The 18,943-nt window shown below is 39.2% G+C and overlaps 1 protein-coding gene across 1 annotated transcript; it reads right to left on the bottom strand.

The window, feature by feature from the left end:
- Positions 1–312: 312 nt before the first annotated feature.
- On the bottom strand, positions 313–15,090 carry LOC136104444 (inactive pancreatic lipase-related protein 1-like). The gene is made up of 12 exons (XM_065843418.2): positions 15,042–15,090; positions 13,853–14,007; positions 13,272–13,397; positions 11,282–11,416; positions 10,121–10,229; positions 7,858–7,977; positions 7,508–7,627; positions 5,988–6,106; positions 4,748–4,877; positions 3,517–3,628; positions 1,641–1,808; positions 313–400 (listed from the first exon to the last, which is right to left on the bottom strand). Exons 1-12 carry the CDS (start codon positions 15,088–15,090, stop codon positions 337–339), a joined length of 1,407 nt encoding a protein of 468 aa, XP_065699490.1. The 3' UTR covers positions 313–336.
- Between the last annotated feature and the right edge of the window lie 3,853 nt (positions 15,091–18,943).

Raw genomic sequence — 18,943 nt, 5'->3', positions numbered from 1 at the left:
AAACTAAACTTCCAGCCTCATTTTGTAACCACTCACCCTCCTATCTCTGTTTCATCTTTATTTCACCCTATATCTGGGTTTAGCCTTCAGTCTGAAATTATTTTGAAGCAGAATGAAATTAGGGGAATTTTTCAATGGGTTTTTGCTCATGGACTCCTAAATCTGCTCTAAAAATTCTGTCTATAAACAAGTATCTACAGACACCTCCCTCCCCCAGCCCAAACCAGCAAAAAAGCCTAACACACCAGTATCATAACTGCAGTGAATTCAGACTCCAGTGTTTCATGCATGACTAGCTTTTATTGGTAATAAGGTTTGGGACATCCACCTGTGCTGTTAGCAAGAATTGAGAGTCAGCAGAACATCCTCCCTCACTGTACTGGAACTGCAGAAACGGAATCTGAAAATAAGGCAAAAATATATCAGTGCCTTGAGTTCTCAAGTTTTGTTGGCAGTATACAAGCAGTTTTGTTTTAATATGTCAACCTAATTTGTCAATTGATACAACTGAACACAACATACTTCAAGCTCCTAAGTTTGAAATATTACTGCTGAGGAAAGTATTGATGGACTGTATTAATTCTGATTGACTGCATTATTTCCTTTTGTTTTACAGGTTTGTTTGGTTGGTTTGGGGTTTTTTGTTAGTTTGTTTGTTTTCTTCATATTTTGTGCTGCCATCACTGTTTGGATGATCACAACTACTTGTGCAAAGGTCATGAGTTAATAGAAGAGTGAGTTCACATGTATGGGAACACACTTCATCAGCAACATGCTTTGGTGAAAAGGAACTACAGCAGGACTTAAGAGCTCTGCTTAAAGGTAACACTGCTGGGCTATGAGCATTTTGCTTTGCTTGAAACTGTTTCTGTCTCCTATGTTGTCTTGTAAGCAACGACATTTTAACTATGAGTTTGTATATGGGTCTAAAACATACCATACCTCCTCTTCTATATACCCAAATACAGGGTGAATAACATAACTGATCAAGCAAATGAGAGTTTGTTTTAAAAAGTCCAGGAAAATGAGTAGCACTGGCTGAGTAAATCATGCTTTTATAATATGAACATCCATATTCAAAGTCTATAGAAGTCCGTTCTAGCCTTTTTCCCTTAACATTAGGTGTAGCCTCTTAGGCACAGCTTCGAAGTATTAGTCCTGCTGATTGGAAGAGTAGGCTTATTATCACTGTTCTCTTTTGACAAGCATGATCTCAAGTGACCATCAATATCAATGGAAAACTTCCGCTGGTTCCAACTGACATTGAATCCATCATCCTAATGCAAGCTCAGACACAGATAACCTCTTCTTGTAGACAGTAGGAGCTTGGCAAGAATGCTGCCGATAATCTAAGCCAGCACTAATTTTTGTCATCCAAAGGGTCATACAGGAAGTTGGCTCTTCTGAAGCCTGTATGTATTTTAAGTTTTCCTTTGAAGCTATTTAAGGCAGAGGGTTGAAGTAGTAATGAATTGAACTATGGATGAACAGTGTCTTGAAAGGAAGGAAATGAAAGCTTTTCTTGATAGTCTTTGAATGCTTTAAATAGATTTTCTCATGAAAATGCTTTTACACCATGTGTAATTTTGTCACCTATCCTCCCAAGTAGCTTTCAAGATTTTCACAAAGGATATACTTACTCTGCTGAATTTTCTCCAGATTGTACTATGATAGTTGCAGCTCCTATTGTAGGAAGAGTTGGATTTATCACGTTGTTGTTCCAGAGAAATTTAACCTTTGTAATTGTTCCAACATTGATTTCTACATCAATGAAGCTTGTGTAAGTTTCGTCTGGTTGGAGGGTTCCCCTGTAAAAAATAACATTTTATGGATGTGAGACATGCTGGCATTTAATGTGAATTACTAGTCCTGTCAACTGAGTGGCTGTGAGTTATAAAATCATAACATTATTGCCAATTTTCTAACATTATTTAGCCAGAAGCAGTGTTTCTCAGAAGAAGCAGAGGCGGATTGGCCTGATGTGCTGCAGTCACACTTCACAATGAAAAACCAATTACAGGATGAACCCTGTGGATGAAGAAGAGCTTGCTCACTGTTGCTTATGTAGGCAGGTTTTTTTGTTTTATTTTGTTTTCCACAGAAATGAAATTTTCATTAAAATGTTAATTAATTTATATGATGCAGATATTGGGTTTGTTTAGGATGGCTGAAAGGATTATCCAGCAGCTGCTCAGCCTGGCTCTGTAGCAGAAATTCTCACACTTGCAGCACTGTGACCGATGCAAATGTGCATCTGCTTTTGCATAACTGCAGCTTATAATATGGCTACTTATTTCATATCACATCAATACAGCAAGCTCTAAATGGCAGCAGTTTGAGACTGATAACGACTTCATTACAACATCTCACTGAATATGAGCCAGTGGTTCTCCAATCTTCTCCTTTGCCCCCTCTTGCCCCTCTGCTCTGAAGGTGAAAGGCTACTTTCTGCTCTATTAATTCAAGAGGCATTTGAATGTGTGATGCCTTTATCAAAGCAGAACTATTATTGTAGACATGACCTGAGAGATACAGGAGTGAGGGAGGGGAAAAAAGCAGAGGACTCAGCAGAACCGCCCAGAAGAAACCTCTACAGTTTTACCAAGCTTCATAAGAAAGAGAGGATTTTTATTTCTTCCCCTGGTTTTGCACTTTCTCATTCATCTGCCTTCAGAGGAGCATGTTTATTCTTCTCCGTATTATAAAGCTTATGGTAGTGGAAGTAATGAGAGACAGGACAGAATTCCTTTGCGTTTTAGTTTCTTTGCCAGATCCACAGTGGTGCCTGATAGGTTAGACCAAGATTTGCTGGGGGAAAAGAAAAGAAGTTCATTTCCAGCAATTGAGTTGACACAGGCTCTGCAAACAGCAACTAGACAGTGCATTTAGTGTGGGCAGACTGATCTCTGGTGAATGCATGGATTTCTGCAAATGGGGATGAAGTCATAGCAGACACCTACCGCCAAGCATGAAGATGGAAAGTCCTTCTTGGAAAACTGGAAGTGACATAGTTGTCAATAAACAAAAACCCAAACCAGAAAATAACCTCCGAAAACCACATCAAAATGCCTTCTGCATATTTTTTCATCATTTCAGATATTTTGGTTGAAACAAACAAGAAAAATGCACATGAGGCAAGCAGGCATCTTCAGTGCAAGCAGGTGGTTATGAGCTACGAAAACCCTAGTGGTAAAACATGAGGTAGCTTTAGCAGCAACATTTTATAAGCCTGTGAAAGACAAAGAGATCTGAACTCTGCTAGAGTAGATCCAAGCAAGACTTTGGTGGTACAGCAATCAAGTGATATCAGATTCTAACATTTTAAAATCCTGCATTCTAAACTTTTGCTTTCAAATCCAGAGTGAGTGAACTGCCACTGCGTTTACATCAGGGAGCTGTATCTGGGGCTAGAATGTGATCTGTAAAATAGGACCAGTTTAAACAGAAACATTAATTGAAAATTTAATTAGTATGTTCTTGAATTGAAGGGTTTTTTCTATTGACATTTGAACTTACTTGACGATCTGATACTGCCTTGTGTTCCCACCACTTCCGTACAGGGCAACATTTGCATATCCTGACACTTTACGGCTTCCAGAAAGTGTCATGGTTACTTTGTATCTCCAAACTACATAGAAGAAATACAGTAAGTTAGATTGCAGCCAGGGAGAAACAGTCTCCAAAATATAAAGACTTAGTTTTTTTGGTCTATACAGTGTATTTGACAGCAAAATAAAGTTATCACTGCCTTGCCCTTTCAGCTCAAGGCTACATCACAGACTGCCTGGACTGAAAGGAATTCACACGATGCTCCCTCATACACAAATCTTTGTGCTTCCTGCTCTTCCTTGGGTTATAACCGTGCAAAACAAATACAAAACACCTGTGAGTCAGATCTGTTATTGTGTCCTAAATGAGATCAACCTGGGAAATGGGTGTTACACTCTGGGAGGGGAAAAAAATATACATATATAGTTCATAACATGGTAAACACAGTATAGATCTCGGCATTTGGACCACAAAGTTTTTTTTTTATATACAGTGAAGTTAGGAAGAAGATGAGTAAATACTAATACAAACCAGAATGTGAACTGTGTAAAAGGGGCATAAAAAAATTCTGAAGCTCAAGGAAAATAATTTTTGTGGGAATTTTCTTTTAGCGCACAATTTGCAGAAGCAGCTCTTCTCCCTCTGATTCTTGTTTACAAAGGCAAAGGAAGAACCATCTCATGAGAACTGACATTTAGGATAACCTGAATTGTGAAGGAGGTCATCTGGTCCATCCATGTCTCAAAGCAGGGCCAGCTGTGATCAGGTTGCTCTTGGACTTTGTCAAACCAAGTTTTAAATATCTCCAAAGATGGAGATTTCACAGTCTCTCCAGACACCTCTTCCTGCATTTAGCCACTGTCATTGTGCCAGTAGTTTTCACACTACTTAATAAAAATTTCCCTTGCTGCAACTTCTGTGCATTGCCTCTTCCCCTTTCTCCATGACCTTGTAGCTCAGTCCACTAAACATCTCAGTGACCTCCTTGGACTCTATATAATTTTTCAGCATCTTTCTTGTACCGGAGGGCCCAAAACTGGACAATACTATTGGAGAGGAAAGAGGAAAAGGCATGAAGGACTCAAGAGCCAGTGCACTATTATCAGGTCTGTTCATTTGCTAAAATTAAGTGGAAAACAGGAATATAAAAAGGTTTGTTTACAAGGAGTAGGTAGCAATAGAAGCAATTGAAACTCACGAGGAAAGTCCTTGGCTTCTGCGGTATTCAGATAAAGTTTCGTGATATCATTTGTAACTTTCCCTTTGAATCTATCTGCGTAGTGACCCATATTAGGGCATCCATCTTGTGGGCATGGGAAACAGCTTCCCTAGTGAAAACAAATGTATCTATTAATAACATTATCCAGACAGCCAAGGAAAAAAAATAGTCACAGGACTTATTTTTATATACCCACCTAACTGGCCCTGTATCAAAGCAACAACAAATTTCAAGTAACCCTGAGACATGAGAAAGATCACATAAACTAGCCAGCTTTCTCAAACATTCTGATTTTTCAGGGCTTATATGTTTTTTCTCATGCCATTTAGCTCAATCCCTCTACATCTGTGATATCCTTGAGTAGTCTTGAACTGGAACAGGGAGGAAATGTCCTTCCCAGCATCTGAAGATCGTTATCTCCTCATACCTTCATGTGGGGTCAAGAAAGGCTTTGTCTTGAAAATGAAACTCATTTTGGTAGCAAAAGCTGATTTCTACTATGGTGACAGAAGCAGGTTAGTTACCTTCTCCCAAAGTGATCTGAGAAGTGAGATCTCTATGACCTGCTCAGAACGCATAAAGGTCAATCTGAGCACTATGTAAGGTTATACCTCTGTCTGTAGGATGTGACAATCCTGTTGCCTCTCTGCTGCTCTGTAGCTGTAGGTCCCTCTCTCCCAGTCTGGGACTGGAAAGAGCTTCCTGACCTGGTCCATAAACCATTTCACTTTGTCCCCGAGGCCATCTTAAGCCACCAAAGTATTTGACCATGGGGTGATCCCATCAGGCTATCACATAACATTTTACTTGTTTTGAAAATAAGATATTTAAGCTATGTTTGAAAGCTCACCTGCTACATTGTGGGATTCCACTCGTTTCTATTTGATAAATACATTTGGTGATTGCGAGGGCAGGTTCTCCTCCTGACCTTTTCCCCAGGTGATGCAGTAAAGCAGTCCTGGGGAAGCCTCACCAGCTCCAGTAGCACCTCAGGTATCTCACATTGGCACAGAACCAGGGATGTCCCTGTTTTGTTGTTACTTTTTCCTGCTTTGACCCGTGTCAGCTGCATGAGCTATGATACTTTAGGATGGCTGACACTTCCCTTACAGATGCACTCACTGTCTGTAAGCTAGCATAAATACACTGAATTGTAGATGTATAGATAAGAGACGCCTTTTTAGATATGGTCCACCCAAAGGCTCTAAGAAATACTTACTGCTTCAAAATTATCGTATGAAGCACAAGCATAGCCTAGAAATCCATCAGGGTAGAGGATACTGTCAGAATAATACTTGTAACTCCGCAGATGATTGCAAGCCACAAAGTCCCGAGTTCCTGTGAAAAGATGCTCGCAGGTTAGTTCTTCCTTTCTGTTACCATTCTAGAAAACATACTAGCACAGCCCTTGCCATGGCATTGAGATGCATCTTTCTTCCTCAAAAGCCTGATCACAATTATTGTAGTATCAAACAGAAGGTTTGAAGCTTACTTTTGCAATGAATTGATGCTCTAAGGGATGTCACTGAGTCAACAGGTATAAAATACAAATTTGAAATGCTTTGTGGAGACCAACTGTGCAGTTCAGCCCAGGCTTCCCCTCCCAAGCGCTTACTCGAGCCATCTGACCGAGTTTCACAATAGAAACGAGAACTGCATAAAGCAGGTCTTCTGTAGGCAACAGTTGCATTACCATAACAAAAGAAAACCAAATGAAAAGTATTTAACACTGAACTTCCTAGGGAAACGTTGATTTGCTCCAGCTGAGGACTTCAAAACAAAATTATTATGATTTTGGGGGTGCTTAAAGAAGGGAGACTCTTGAAATTAAAATAATGAATATATTATTTTCCTTTGTGTTGCCTTTATTATCCTGACTTTAGGTTAAAAAGAAGATCATATACAACACAGTTGTTCCTTTGTGCTTTAATTCCCCATTATTGATAACAAGTTTACTCTATCAAAAAAAGGTAGTGCCTCCAGCTGCATTGAATAAAACCTGGAGAAAATGGCCAGTTATCAGAAATAAGTTCTCGGGTTCCTAAAGCTTAAGGTCTTTGCAGTAATGTAAGAAAGAGCTCAGATAATATACTAAAAAATCTCTACAGTGTAAATATTCGGGGTTTTTTTAATGTTATGTTAGATTTAACTTTATAAAGACGCATAGAAATTTTGTAACAGGGCTTTTATTTGAACCATGTAAAATAACAAAAAACAGTGTGCTTGAGCAGCTATGTGCCAATCTTTTTTTAGCTGACTAAAAATAGACACAATGACATTGCTCTAATGCAATGCAGATTGTAATAGGTAATTAAAAAAATATAATTGCTCTATCTCAGAAGAATTGCAGCTGAAGATCTGCTAACAGAAGTAGCTGTCAGCACCAACACGCTGCTCCACCCAGTACTGCTGCTGGGCAACTAAACAGAAACAAAGTGAAATGTGTTGTTACAGATCCTTCAAAATTTTTGGCACAGTTTCAGTAACTTTTGTTTCTGCTCTTAGATACTTTAGAGGAGGCATATTTAGCAGAGGCAAACCCCTTGACATGTTTATTTGTGAATAAGCTCTGGAAAATGGCATGTTTTGAGCTTATTAACAGTTTCATTGCAGTCTGCAGCTGCCATTGCTGGTGAACGCCCTAAAAGCTAACGTGAAACACCTGAATTAAGAGAAGTTAAGTGGTTACATTTTGAGGGTGACCTTTCTCTGAATTTGTAATGTAATCAGCCTACTTACCTTCCCAGATGCCATCGAGATCCACGATCTGTGAAATAGGGTTCTTATCACAGCCTGGCATTTCCCTCCCTCCATTTGGATAGAAGTCAAGGTGTCCTATAGCTGTGCTCATGCCAAAACCTGAAACATTTAAAGCAGGGGTAAGCACATTTTAAATTAATGTTGTCTCATACCTATAGCTGCTGGCTTGAAGTTTACGTGTTTGGTGGTGTAGAATGTGAGCTGTTAGTGACTAGTGCGGTGCACCTGTTCTGTATGTATGCATCACCCAGCACAACAGAGTCTTTATGAATGATCAGAATACTTAAACGTTAATAATTTGTATTACTACAGTAAAGCTGAATACTCACCTAAGTAGGGGATTGTGGGAGCTGTATCTGTGTGGATAACATCAACAAACTCAGCATCAGATTGGTCCAGTCTGACTTCAATTGGTGTGTCTTGAAAATAAGGTTGAGCAGGGTCCAGTCCTGAAAGAAAAAGATTAGTGTTATATCATGTATCATTCTACATAATACTATGATTGTATATAATGAACATCACATATATAGTTGCCTCTGGTTTATTGTATCTAAGTGTAGATGTTAATAAAATAATGATATATGCTCTCTCTTACCAAGTGACTTTTCTCCCAGGAAAAAGGATTACTTGTGTGAAGCCTGTCACATTCTACTGCTTTACATAAATGTTACATAAATATTGAATACTCTTCTCAGTTTTGTTCTCTGGGAGAGTATTAGAGGTTTTAAACTATTCAAAATGGTGTCTCTGCTTTGTGAGGTCTCTGGAATTTTTTTTTTTTTTTTTAGAAATTAATACATATAGCAAAAAATATGCCTCTTGCCATTTGGGTATTTGAAGAGTCAGTTAAACAATTTAAGAAAGATGAGGTATTTTCCTTGAAGAACAGCACAGGGATATGTCGATGGTTGTGCAGTGGCCATGTTGCACTGATGCTCCTGCTGCAGGCAGAGGGCTGAGACAACCTGTGCTTCTATGGAGCTTTGCATTACTTCTTGGCTATCTGCGTTTTTACCATTTAAGTCTTGCAGCATTGCAAAATGGTTCCTTCAAGAGTCATTTGCTCTCAGCTAGTGAGGGTAGACTGCAGGTTACAAGCCAAAAGATGTTAAAAATGAAACCTTGCTGTTGGATGAAAGGGAAGATGAGAATGCTTCTGGCAAATAGTCACAGAGTCTTGCTCCATTGTATCTTGTGAAACACAGGCGCTGTTTATGGGACCAGTGAAGAACTTCCACGATCTGTGTACTCAGAGCAACATGTAGACAGCCATAAAACAAACAAGAACTAAAAATTCCCTCTCTGAAAGAGCCGAACAGGAAAACCTGGTTCAGCAATAGCGAGAGATTTCCTTAATTTCTCAGGGCATAGAGTAACTCAAAACAGGGGGGCAACAGAGCAATTAGTTGCCTGGGAGGCAGAACTGAATCAGTACAGCTGATTGAAAATTAAGAGAACAACATCATATTACTTAAAAACGTTTAAGCTTGGAAATGTGGAAGCACTTGAAAGAGAGAGTCTGTTACTTAGAACCACGGTGAAAATGGGGGGCAGGGAGGCAGGGTGCTTGCTGATCAGCCAGCTCTGATGTTACCTACAAAGTAAGAGTGACCTAATGTAGCTCAAACTAATACAGGTTGTATAAACATAACACCTGTGGCCTCCCTCAGAAAGAAAAAGGGGATTAAGTTGAAATCTGACTATTTAAGTATGAGTGCACTTTCCTAGTAAGTCTGTTTGAATCTGTACAGACAATATAATCCTATATGACTCAATTTTTGCTGCCAAGGAAATACAGGTTTTTAGTGTGAAGAAATTAAACTTTCTAAAGTTTACTGGAAATAATAATAATAAATCATCGTTTAATTACTGTTAATGTACTCTAGCAGGTGAAAAGTTTATATAGGCATAGCAAAGCAAGGTGATAATGGGAGATACATCAGGAAGATTAGCATACTGCTTCTGAAACGTCAGGTTTAACCTATCCTTTTCTAGAAAATGATAGTTGTTGGCAAAACTGCAGTACAAAATCACTAACTGCTCACTGCTGTGCTGCTTCTAGCATTCTTTGTAGGGACCTGCAAGCAGTGGGTGATGTTGTGCATCAGACGTGCTACTGTATAACAGGGTAGATCAATGAAATATGAAAATGGTAGTAGAAAGCTGCTGTTAGAAAGAAGGTAGGGATTATAATCCTGATCTGTTTTATTACATTAGCTGCCATGATTGTTTTTCATAATGATTTGTCCAGCACTAAAGTTCATTCTGGTTGTATGTTACTTATTGTGAGTTCATTTGTAGCAGTGACAATGGGATATCGTTATGTCACAGCATTGTTCCCATCCTCCTCCAAAAAAGCACTGGTCTGGGTAGTGACACTGTTTAGTTGAAGCACCAGAGAGCAAGCTCTGTAGATATCAGCAAGTCAGCTGATGTATTTGTTACAGGTGGCTGCAAGTTCTATATTGCCCAAATTACTCTTGACTAAACTACAGCAAACAGTCAGATATGATTGTAAGAGAAAATGAACAGCAATCTTTTGTTAAGCAGTGGTGCTTTTAGTCTGAGCTGTGACTTAGGTCACTGACTTACCAGTTATTCTTCCGATCCCTGGCCGCCTCTTGCCAGCTTCACCTGCCACGTGTGATCCAAGGCTGTGGCCAATTATGTGAATATTGGATAGAGAGGTTCCATATTTTTCCTGAGAAAATAGGACTATAAAAAATTACTTTATCTGTTTTCATCAATATAGGGAAGAGTAAAAAGGGGCTGAAAAACTACTTTTGATTTGACTACAGACTCAAGAACTCCTATTGGATTTCAGCATCTGTTTGCCAGTTTAGGTACTTAAGTCCCAAATAGAGATTTTTTTCAAAACTCCTTATTCAGCTGCTGCCCTCATTTGGACAGTCTTAGAACTCTGTATAGCTCTGCCTAGAGAGCCCTGAGAGGCTCTGTATCCACTGTACATCCTAGACCCATTAAGATTCAAAGGATGCTTATTTGGCTTGCAAGATTCAGCCAGGCAGGAACCCCTGGCAGATCAGGCACTATGAGCAGCTGGAGGAGGACATGAGAAGAGAGATGTCTTCTGCCTTTTTGGAGAGGAATTCAGTGTCTGTGCCACATATGTAAGGTGCGAGGCACAGGTGAGAGCACTCCTAGCACCAGAGTGCTATCCATTTGAGTAGAGTTCTCTTATTGGAAAATGTGTGTTGAAAAGACTTAGGTTAAAAGACTGCTTCAAACCAAGCGCAGCTTCCGTAGCTTTAGGCACTGTGCACGCTGCCTTTCCTCTGAGGCAGCTAAGAAGGTCCTGTTTGTCCCCAGGTTTTGTTACTGGAGAGCAGTTTGTCCTTCAGCCGCTGTTGCCTACCAGCTGTTTTTCTGGCATTCTTCAGAGTTGTTTTGTGGGATTTGTCACAGTGAAAAGGTAGTTTGCTGTGTCCATTATTTCTGAATATTTAAAACTACACATCACTTTACATCTGTTAACATCTATGGAATAACTGTTTGGTTGTACTATGGAAATGTCTTGTAGCACTTCATATTCCTAACTTGGCTAACCCTGCTGTTATGACATAGTTCTCTAACCTTAAAAGAAACAGTCTTTTTTCAGCACAACTTCTAAAATAATCAGTGAATATAAGAAAATGGTTTTACCTGATTACATTCATATTAATGAAAGTTCCTGAATTGTATTTCTTTCAAATCAGCATTATGACTATAGCTTTATAACCAGAAGATTCTTACCATGAGAACATTGATAAAATAAGCTATTTCAGCGCCTACAACACGGACGTTGTTTGATGCCTGGGTGTATTGACATCTTGCACCTTTTTTCCAGTCTACGCAGATGCAGTTCACATCTTCCACACTGAGCAACCTCTGTTTTGTAAAACAAAAGTGAAAACCAAAGAGTCCCATAGTAAATACATTCTGGAATTGATTCATGTTGTTTATTACAGCTCAACTCATAAATGTTTCAGGAATTTGTACAAGAACATTTTAAGAAGCAAAACCTCAGCATAAACTTGTGCTCATGCCTGCACACAGGCGTATGAGCACTCACCCACTATTGAAACAGGGTAATATGCTGTGATATTGGCCACACTATCGTTTCAAAAACCCATAGCAGTATTTTTTTTTCAGAAGGGAAAACAATATAAATACTGATACTTTTAAATTTTTAATTTCAATCAAACTTTGCATACAGCACTAAATTACAGCTCTACTCATATACCAATTAACTTAAGTGATTTAAAAGTGCTTCTTAAATTAAAATTCAGATACAATTCATACTTGATGGTAAGAATCAAAAGTGTTTTTCTGATACCAATTTGTGAGAAAGAGTGTCTGTGTTTTTATGAGAGGGTGCGTAAATTGCTGGTGTCACAGAACATGCGTTTCAGATTTATGGCTTTATTTGGGAATATGGGAATGTTTGGCAGATACTTTGTCTGCCACAGAATCTAAAGTTTTCTTTCCTCTGAGCTAGATTGTTTGGCTAAGGGCATGTTGCTTTATCGGCTTTGTTATATTTATTTATTCTTTGTTTTGTGTTCAGAAATTATAAAGCATCTAAAACAAGATACAACTGGCAAAGGACGTAAAAGGCAATGAAGGCATCTGTGACTATGTCAGAAGTTGCAAAAATAAATGTGCAGATACAGTTACTACTTAATGAGGAAGTAAATAAAAGATATGTATGGGAGGACTGATGTAGTCACAATACCATTTGCTCCAGTCTTTACTGAAAAGATTCGCTGAGACCATACTTTTTTAACAAATTGGAGTATTGTGATAAAACACAGGCAACTGTAATAGAGAAAGAATTTAAAGATTTATCTCATGTTTCTACATCCTTGTGATAATTGATCAGAAGGACTTGAGGGACTAGCTGAAGCAAAACATGAGCTATCTTGTTGATTGTGAGGGTCTAGAACAAAAAAAAAAATCTCTAAGAAAGAAAAATGGGATATGAGAATGATAAAAACATCCATCTGCTTCTGATACATTGAAAAAAATTAACTAATCTAACAATCATTCCTCAGTGTTCATAAGGTGATAATCCCAAGAAGAAACTGCCAAATAAATGTATTCTCTTTTGACCTAATGTCAAAGAGAAGCAGGTAAGGGGATGCAATAAATGTGGAATAACTTGATTTTTAGTGGACTTTCAGATTGTTTATCGTAGTATTCTCATAAATAAAATAGGAATATAGAATGTGAACAAAATTCTAGTTGTGTGAATAGTTAGTTGAAAGACTGTATTCTACAAGTGTCACGTGCCATCAGCTTGTAATTTGCTCTATGTGCTGTGTGCCTTGCAGCTTCCATTAGCTGCTGCTGCAATTAAAAGCTTTTTTTAATTGGATTTGAGAAGACCATAAGCTGGAATTGCAACTTTATATGGGAACAAGATCAAGAAATAACTTGGAATTCATGCAAAAATCAGTAAAGCAGAGCGCTTTACTTCGTTCATGGTTCCTGGCAAGTTCTAGATTGAAAGTTTTGCCACTCACTTCACTAAAGAGATGAATTTGATGCATTTTACTTCATGTTTGCCTAAGGTACAGAGCTACATATTGAAGTTGCTAACCATTTTAAAATAAGCAGCCTTTCTTCCCCTTTTCCCCACGAGAGAAATAGGTTAGAAAGAGAAAGCAGACTATTTATAGGAAGGTCTTTATAGAAGCAAACTAAAGAACTTCACAGGACAGGATTTTCCTGTGGTACCTACCTGACACATGTCGTACAGCCAGTTTTCATCTCCTTTATCTATAAATCCGTGTACAATAAATCTGGTCATCCTGTTTGCATTGAAATTTGAGGAGGCAATTGTTCCGTCATCAGTTGCAGAGATCTCCTGTTGTAGATATTAAATTAATAAATATTTAAATCTGCTTTCTGTAAGGAGTTTATCAAAATTGCTAAGACCTGAACTATGCTCAGCTGTACAGGTGTTTAAATGTTATGCAATATTAAACTCATCTGCCAGTGTTCATATGACTATGGATGAAGTCTCTATCTCTATTCAAACAAGCCTTGACACTTATCTTAGAGCAGCCAAGACTTGACTTTGTGTGTTTTTATCTTATCTATGGAAAAAAAAAAAAAATACCCTTTGTTTTTAAAAACACACAGTTTCCCAGTACTTCTCAGTGGCCATACAGAATACATGGCAGAGTGCTGCTTTGTGAGGACAGGAGGAGAAAGAGAATTTTGCCCCAGAGACCCCGCCGAGGAGCTGTAAGATGTTTTCTCTTGAAAAAAAGTGGAGATTTGATCCTTTCTGGCACTTTAAAGGAACATAGCTCTTACCTGATAGACGTCAGGATTTTGTCTTGTGTACAGGAGGAAGTGAAGGTCTATCTTTTCTGGACTCCAGGGTAACTTATAGATTGGTCTTTCCACAGTCCCAGACCATGGTACATCATCTGAGAAACATCCGATCCTGTCATAGCAAACTTCGTCACCTGTAGCACACGGATCAGATCAAGAATATGTGAATGAGCCAAGAAGTGGAGCACGTTACTCATAACTCACAGCATCTCTTCTCTGGAGGTCTCTTGAAAATCCTGTGGTTCATAGAAAGCAAAGACCAGCCGTTGCTGTCTCTCAGATCTTCAAAGGCTATATTTTATCGCAAGGAAAGAAGTCATGCTGTTGCTCCTCAACAAAATATGCAATGGAGTTCCTCTGTGGGTACCCTGTCCTATAACTTCAGTATCTTTACCCAGCTGTGTTTTGCCCAAGGCAAAGACAGCTGGTGAGTTTCTCCTAGTTCCAAGCCAAGATATTGCAAAAAATCAGCAGTAACTCAAGACTGTGCTCAACAGCTGACTACACTATACACAAGAAGTCTTCTACTATACAAGCCAGTGGCTTCTGCTGAACATAAAGCTATCCTGCCATTTGCCTGTTCCCACCTTGCTGCTTCCACATTTTCATCACTAAAGAAGAGTACTCACTCTTCTACTCACTCTTCTACTCACTCTTCTACTCACTCTTCTACTCACTCTTCTACTCACTCTTCTACTCACTCTTCTACTCACTCTTCTACTCACTCTTCTACTCACTCTTCTACTCACTCTTCTACTCACTCTTCTACTCACTCTTCTACTCACTCTTCTACTCACTCTTCTACTCACTCTTCTACTCACTCTTCTACTCACTCTTCTACTCACTCTTCTACTCACTCTTCTACTCACTCTTCTACTCACTCTTCTACTCACTCTTCTACTCACTCTTCTACTCACTCTTCTACTCACTCTTCTACTCACTCTTCTACTCACTCACTCTTCCTTTGCTTTGAGATAGGAAACACAAGACTTCTTGCATATTCCTGGTGTGGGTTTTCAAGAATGGAGAAGAGGAAAGAAAACATGCACAGACACTCATCTGACTGTAATCTCAGTCAGTGGGTTTTGAGGAACCACAGCGTAGAATAATATCCCACAAAATATAGCAGTGTAGAAGGGCTAAATAAATATTAACTCCATATACTTACCTTCTGCTGCATTGAGCAGAAATAATGCAAGTAGCCAAATTGCAAGCATCTGGAAGAGTAGAAAAAGAAGCAATTAGGATTTTCTAACTTGTTGGATTAGCAAATGCTTTCTGGTGCTGAAATTTCTCAAGGTGAACAGGATGCTACATCTGTCTTCTCTACAATAGGTATCTATGACCACAGCCTATTTGAGATGTGTATGACCCAGCTTGATGTTTGCTCATCCCACTAGAGATTGTGGGGCTTCTAAATCTACTAAAGTGTAGCTTAAGTTCAGAGTCATTTTTGTCCTGTTGAGGCTGTGTAGTAACTAGTTTAGAGCTAGCATAAAGATACCTATATGAGCTGCCATTCCCCTTTGTATTACTGTATCTTGGGAAGCCCCATACCTGATGAGGTAAAAGAAAACCACCAAAGCCTGAGCTACTTACAGTGCAGCCTTGAAGCTCCCTGCACTAATGTACGAACTTTACGTGTACTTTTATAGTCTGCTTTATCCTTGGAAATGTTCCCAGAAAGATAGGAAGGTTGATTTCAGATTATGTAGCTGAAAAACAACTTCAACAAGTTTCTCTGAGAACTCCAAAAATCCATGGACACAGATTTATTGAATTGGTGTGCTGGAGCCCCAAATGGTATATTTGTTCCGGAGGTAGGGTAATTTGCAGACAGCAACACATCACAAGTGGGACATGAAAGAGAATTATGTAGGTCTGAGTGGCAGGACATTTAGAGGCTTGTCTTGGCTGAGAAGGCTTTTGTTTTTAGGGTTGTCTAGCTGGGACGTAGGAGGTCTACTGGGGGAATTAATAGGGAACCTCATCACCTTCAAGTCCCCTTCCAAGTGACTTTAGATCTGATCTCCTGGTGTCCCTTTCATTTTCTTGTTGAAATAAGAGGATGTAGAGCAGGGGTGTCAAACTAATTTTTACTGGGGGCCACATCAGCCTCATGGTTGCCTTCAAAGGGCCAAATGTACTTCTATGACTGTACAAATGTAGGACTATTTACATTTATACAGTTCTGAAATTATGTTTGGCCCTTTGAAGACAACCATGAGTCTGATGTGGCCCCTGGTGAAAAGGAGTTTGACAGCCCTGATGTAGAGGGACAGTTGTCTATCCCTTTGGATCCTTTTTATTCTACCCATGTAACCCAAGTTTTGAGAAAGCCCTTCCAAGTGATGAACATGCTGGACATGCAAATATTAATAATATACAAAGAAATAGCAACATGGCTGCTTTGTGTAGTGATGTTACAGAACTCAGTAGGTTGCTCTACCAGAGACAGCAACTAAAAGGTGAAGAACAGTCTGTGCAAATGAACAGGGCCAGGTCTGGGAGCCCTTGATCCTGTTCATCTCTACAAGTCTGTAAGTGAATTCCAGAAGAAATGAGTATTCATCTAACTTTTCACCTAGAAACTTTGCCAGCTTGGTTATGCTTTTTGGCTGTGGCCACACATCTTTCCAGAATTGATATGCCTTAATCTCCACCTCTGAGAATGGCCAAATGGATACCAGCTGTGTGTATAGGTAGTATCACACTGCTATCCTCCATGCTGTTGGGGTTTACTTCTTTAAACATCAGGGAAATTTTTTTTATTTCTTCCAGAACATCACCTTGGATAATAATTTAGAGCTCAGTGCTCCTGTTCTTAGTTCAAGTAGCATTGTAGTTTGTAAATATGCTCCTGTCAGTGATACAGGAGAATAAGTACATGCCCTAGTACCCTGGTAAGTTTTAATACTTATTTAAAATGAGGGGGGAAGAATCTTTGCCATTTAATTTAAGTGCTGGTGAAAAAGATTGGAGTTAGGATTTTATCAGAGTCTGCTGGTCTCATTCAACACTGTACTAACACAGAGCACGCTGATTAACTAGACAATTCCTTAGACTGCGGTCAGATGGGTTTCAGCTGCTTGCTTCTCCTTTGGGCTGGGATGCATGTCCTTCAGTATGATGCAGACTGCTCACTTAGCCTGGAAGAGCCAGTCTGCTCCATATGGCCTCGCAGTCAAGGGCTGTTGAAAGCCCTTTCAAGAAAGCAAGCAACAAATGAAGGTCTAGCTGTGTTTCAGCTGTCCTGAAGAAGCTGTAGTCTGGAATAGGAAGCAGGCAAAGGCGAGGACTGGATTTCCCATGCGGCAGGATGCCGTGGCTCTCTCCTGGGATGTGGCATGATGCTTCCCAGCATTGTTCATACTTCTCTGACTACCTGTCAAGTCCCTGGGGGGACCTGCAGTACTCGGGATTGCAGATCTCTCTTGGCTGAACCTCAGACTTGTGTTCAATTATGCTTCTAATTTCATACAGGCTTGGTTAGTGTTTAGTCAAGGATACGACACTGACTGTTATTCTCTTTGAAAAATATTTCATTTAGATATTTATGTTCATTATAAATATGTTCTTAATATTGTATTTCTGCTTCTAATTCTTAGAAGTTCATCTGCCCAAGTGCTTGTACATCGTTTATCAAACACGGGGAGATATGAGTGAATAAATTACTAACTCTTTCATCCTGTTCCTTAACTTATAGTTTGTTTTTTATACTTAGAAAAATATCTACTGCCTTGGTCATTTAAAATGTTAGGTGGCTCATTTGTGCCATGCTTTGCAGAGCTGTAGTGTTTGTTTTAATGTGAAATAGTTAATTCCAGGTTTTGCAAAGCCTGGAGTTATTCCAAGTCAGTGTTTCTTTCCAGGATTGTCAGTAGCCGCAGCAAAGGTATGTGTTTCAAATTATGCAATAGGCAGGTGCTGTGATTTAGCCTTTTAGTTTGTTCTAAAGTGGGGAACACTTGAGGTTTGGCTTTGCCTGTTGTTTCTCCAATGTCCAGTGTACAAAGGGCTGCGCTGACCTCCTGCAGAAATACCCTGTTCTTGTCCTGTTGCTGCCTCATCCTACAGCATCTTCTGAGGGCAGTGCTCTTGTGTGGGCTTGGAAAGTTTTTAGCAATAGCCTAGGCTGTGGAAAAAAGGCTTTTGGGACCATTCCCAGCAATGTGTGGACATAATGTGCCACCTTGAGAATGTTTGACAGACAGAAAATTTGGCAAAGTGTCCGTGTGGTGGGAAGCAGTTCTTACCTGCTGTTCTTGAGGCACTGGTAGAGTAAGACTGTGCAGTCTTATAAATGGATGTTACCACCTGTGATTTTTAAAATTGTTTCTATAGTTACAAGCACAATACATTTGGTTCAAACATGGAAAACATGACAAGTGTGTTTGCAAATAATTGAAAAAATAAAGGAAGCAACAGGCAGTTTGAGTTTTGCTTTAATATCTTTGTGTACCAACATTCCCATGCACAGGACCGATGGTTTGCTCAGCTGCTGTGTACAGGACAGTTGTATTTGGTGACCTCTAGCAAGGTGTAAGTAACTGGGGAACTCCATATGTGACAGTCCCACGGCCACAGAAAGTTGACCTGGGAAGAAAAAGAAACCTTGAATCAAGATTTGTTTTGTGTTTTTTTTTTTTTTTTTTCCAAAGAAAAATGAAAGATTGTCAGCTGTCACCTTGAAGGTTGTTGATTCAATCCATAATCCCACTTAAGCCTTCCTAAAAGTCTGCTGTATAGAATATTAGCATCTGCATGTTAGCAGCAACAAGGTGAATTTCCCTTTTTTGGGGACCAGCTGTAAAATTTGACTTTTAATACATGAATTCAAGTAAGCTTTAGATTCACAAATACAGAGCTCTAGGAACTCGCATTGAAAGGGATTTCACCATCTTCTCTAAATAATCCATAACAATGCCAAACTATAAGGAATTTTCTTTTCTAATATCTAACCGATATTACTGCTGTTGTAAAATACATCAGTTAAACCTTGACTTAAACCCAGTGGATATGTGGAGCAGTTGGCTGTGATCCCTTCCAAATATTTTCTGCTGTTTTTGT

The sequence above is a fragment of the Patagioenas fasciata genome, chromosome 8 (assembly GCF_037038585.1).
Source record: "Patagioenas fasciata isolate bPatFas1 chromosome 8, bPatFas1.hap1, whole genome shotgun sequence".
In the NCBI taxonomy this organism is placed as follows: Eukaryota; Metazoa; Chordata; class Aves; order Columbiformes; family Columbidae; genus Patagioenas; species Patagioenas fasciata.
This window is presented reverse-complemented; position numbering and strand designations above follow the sequence as displayed.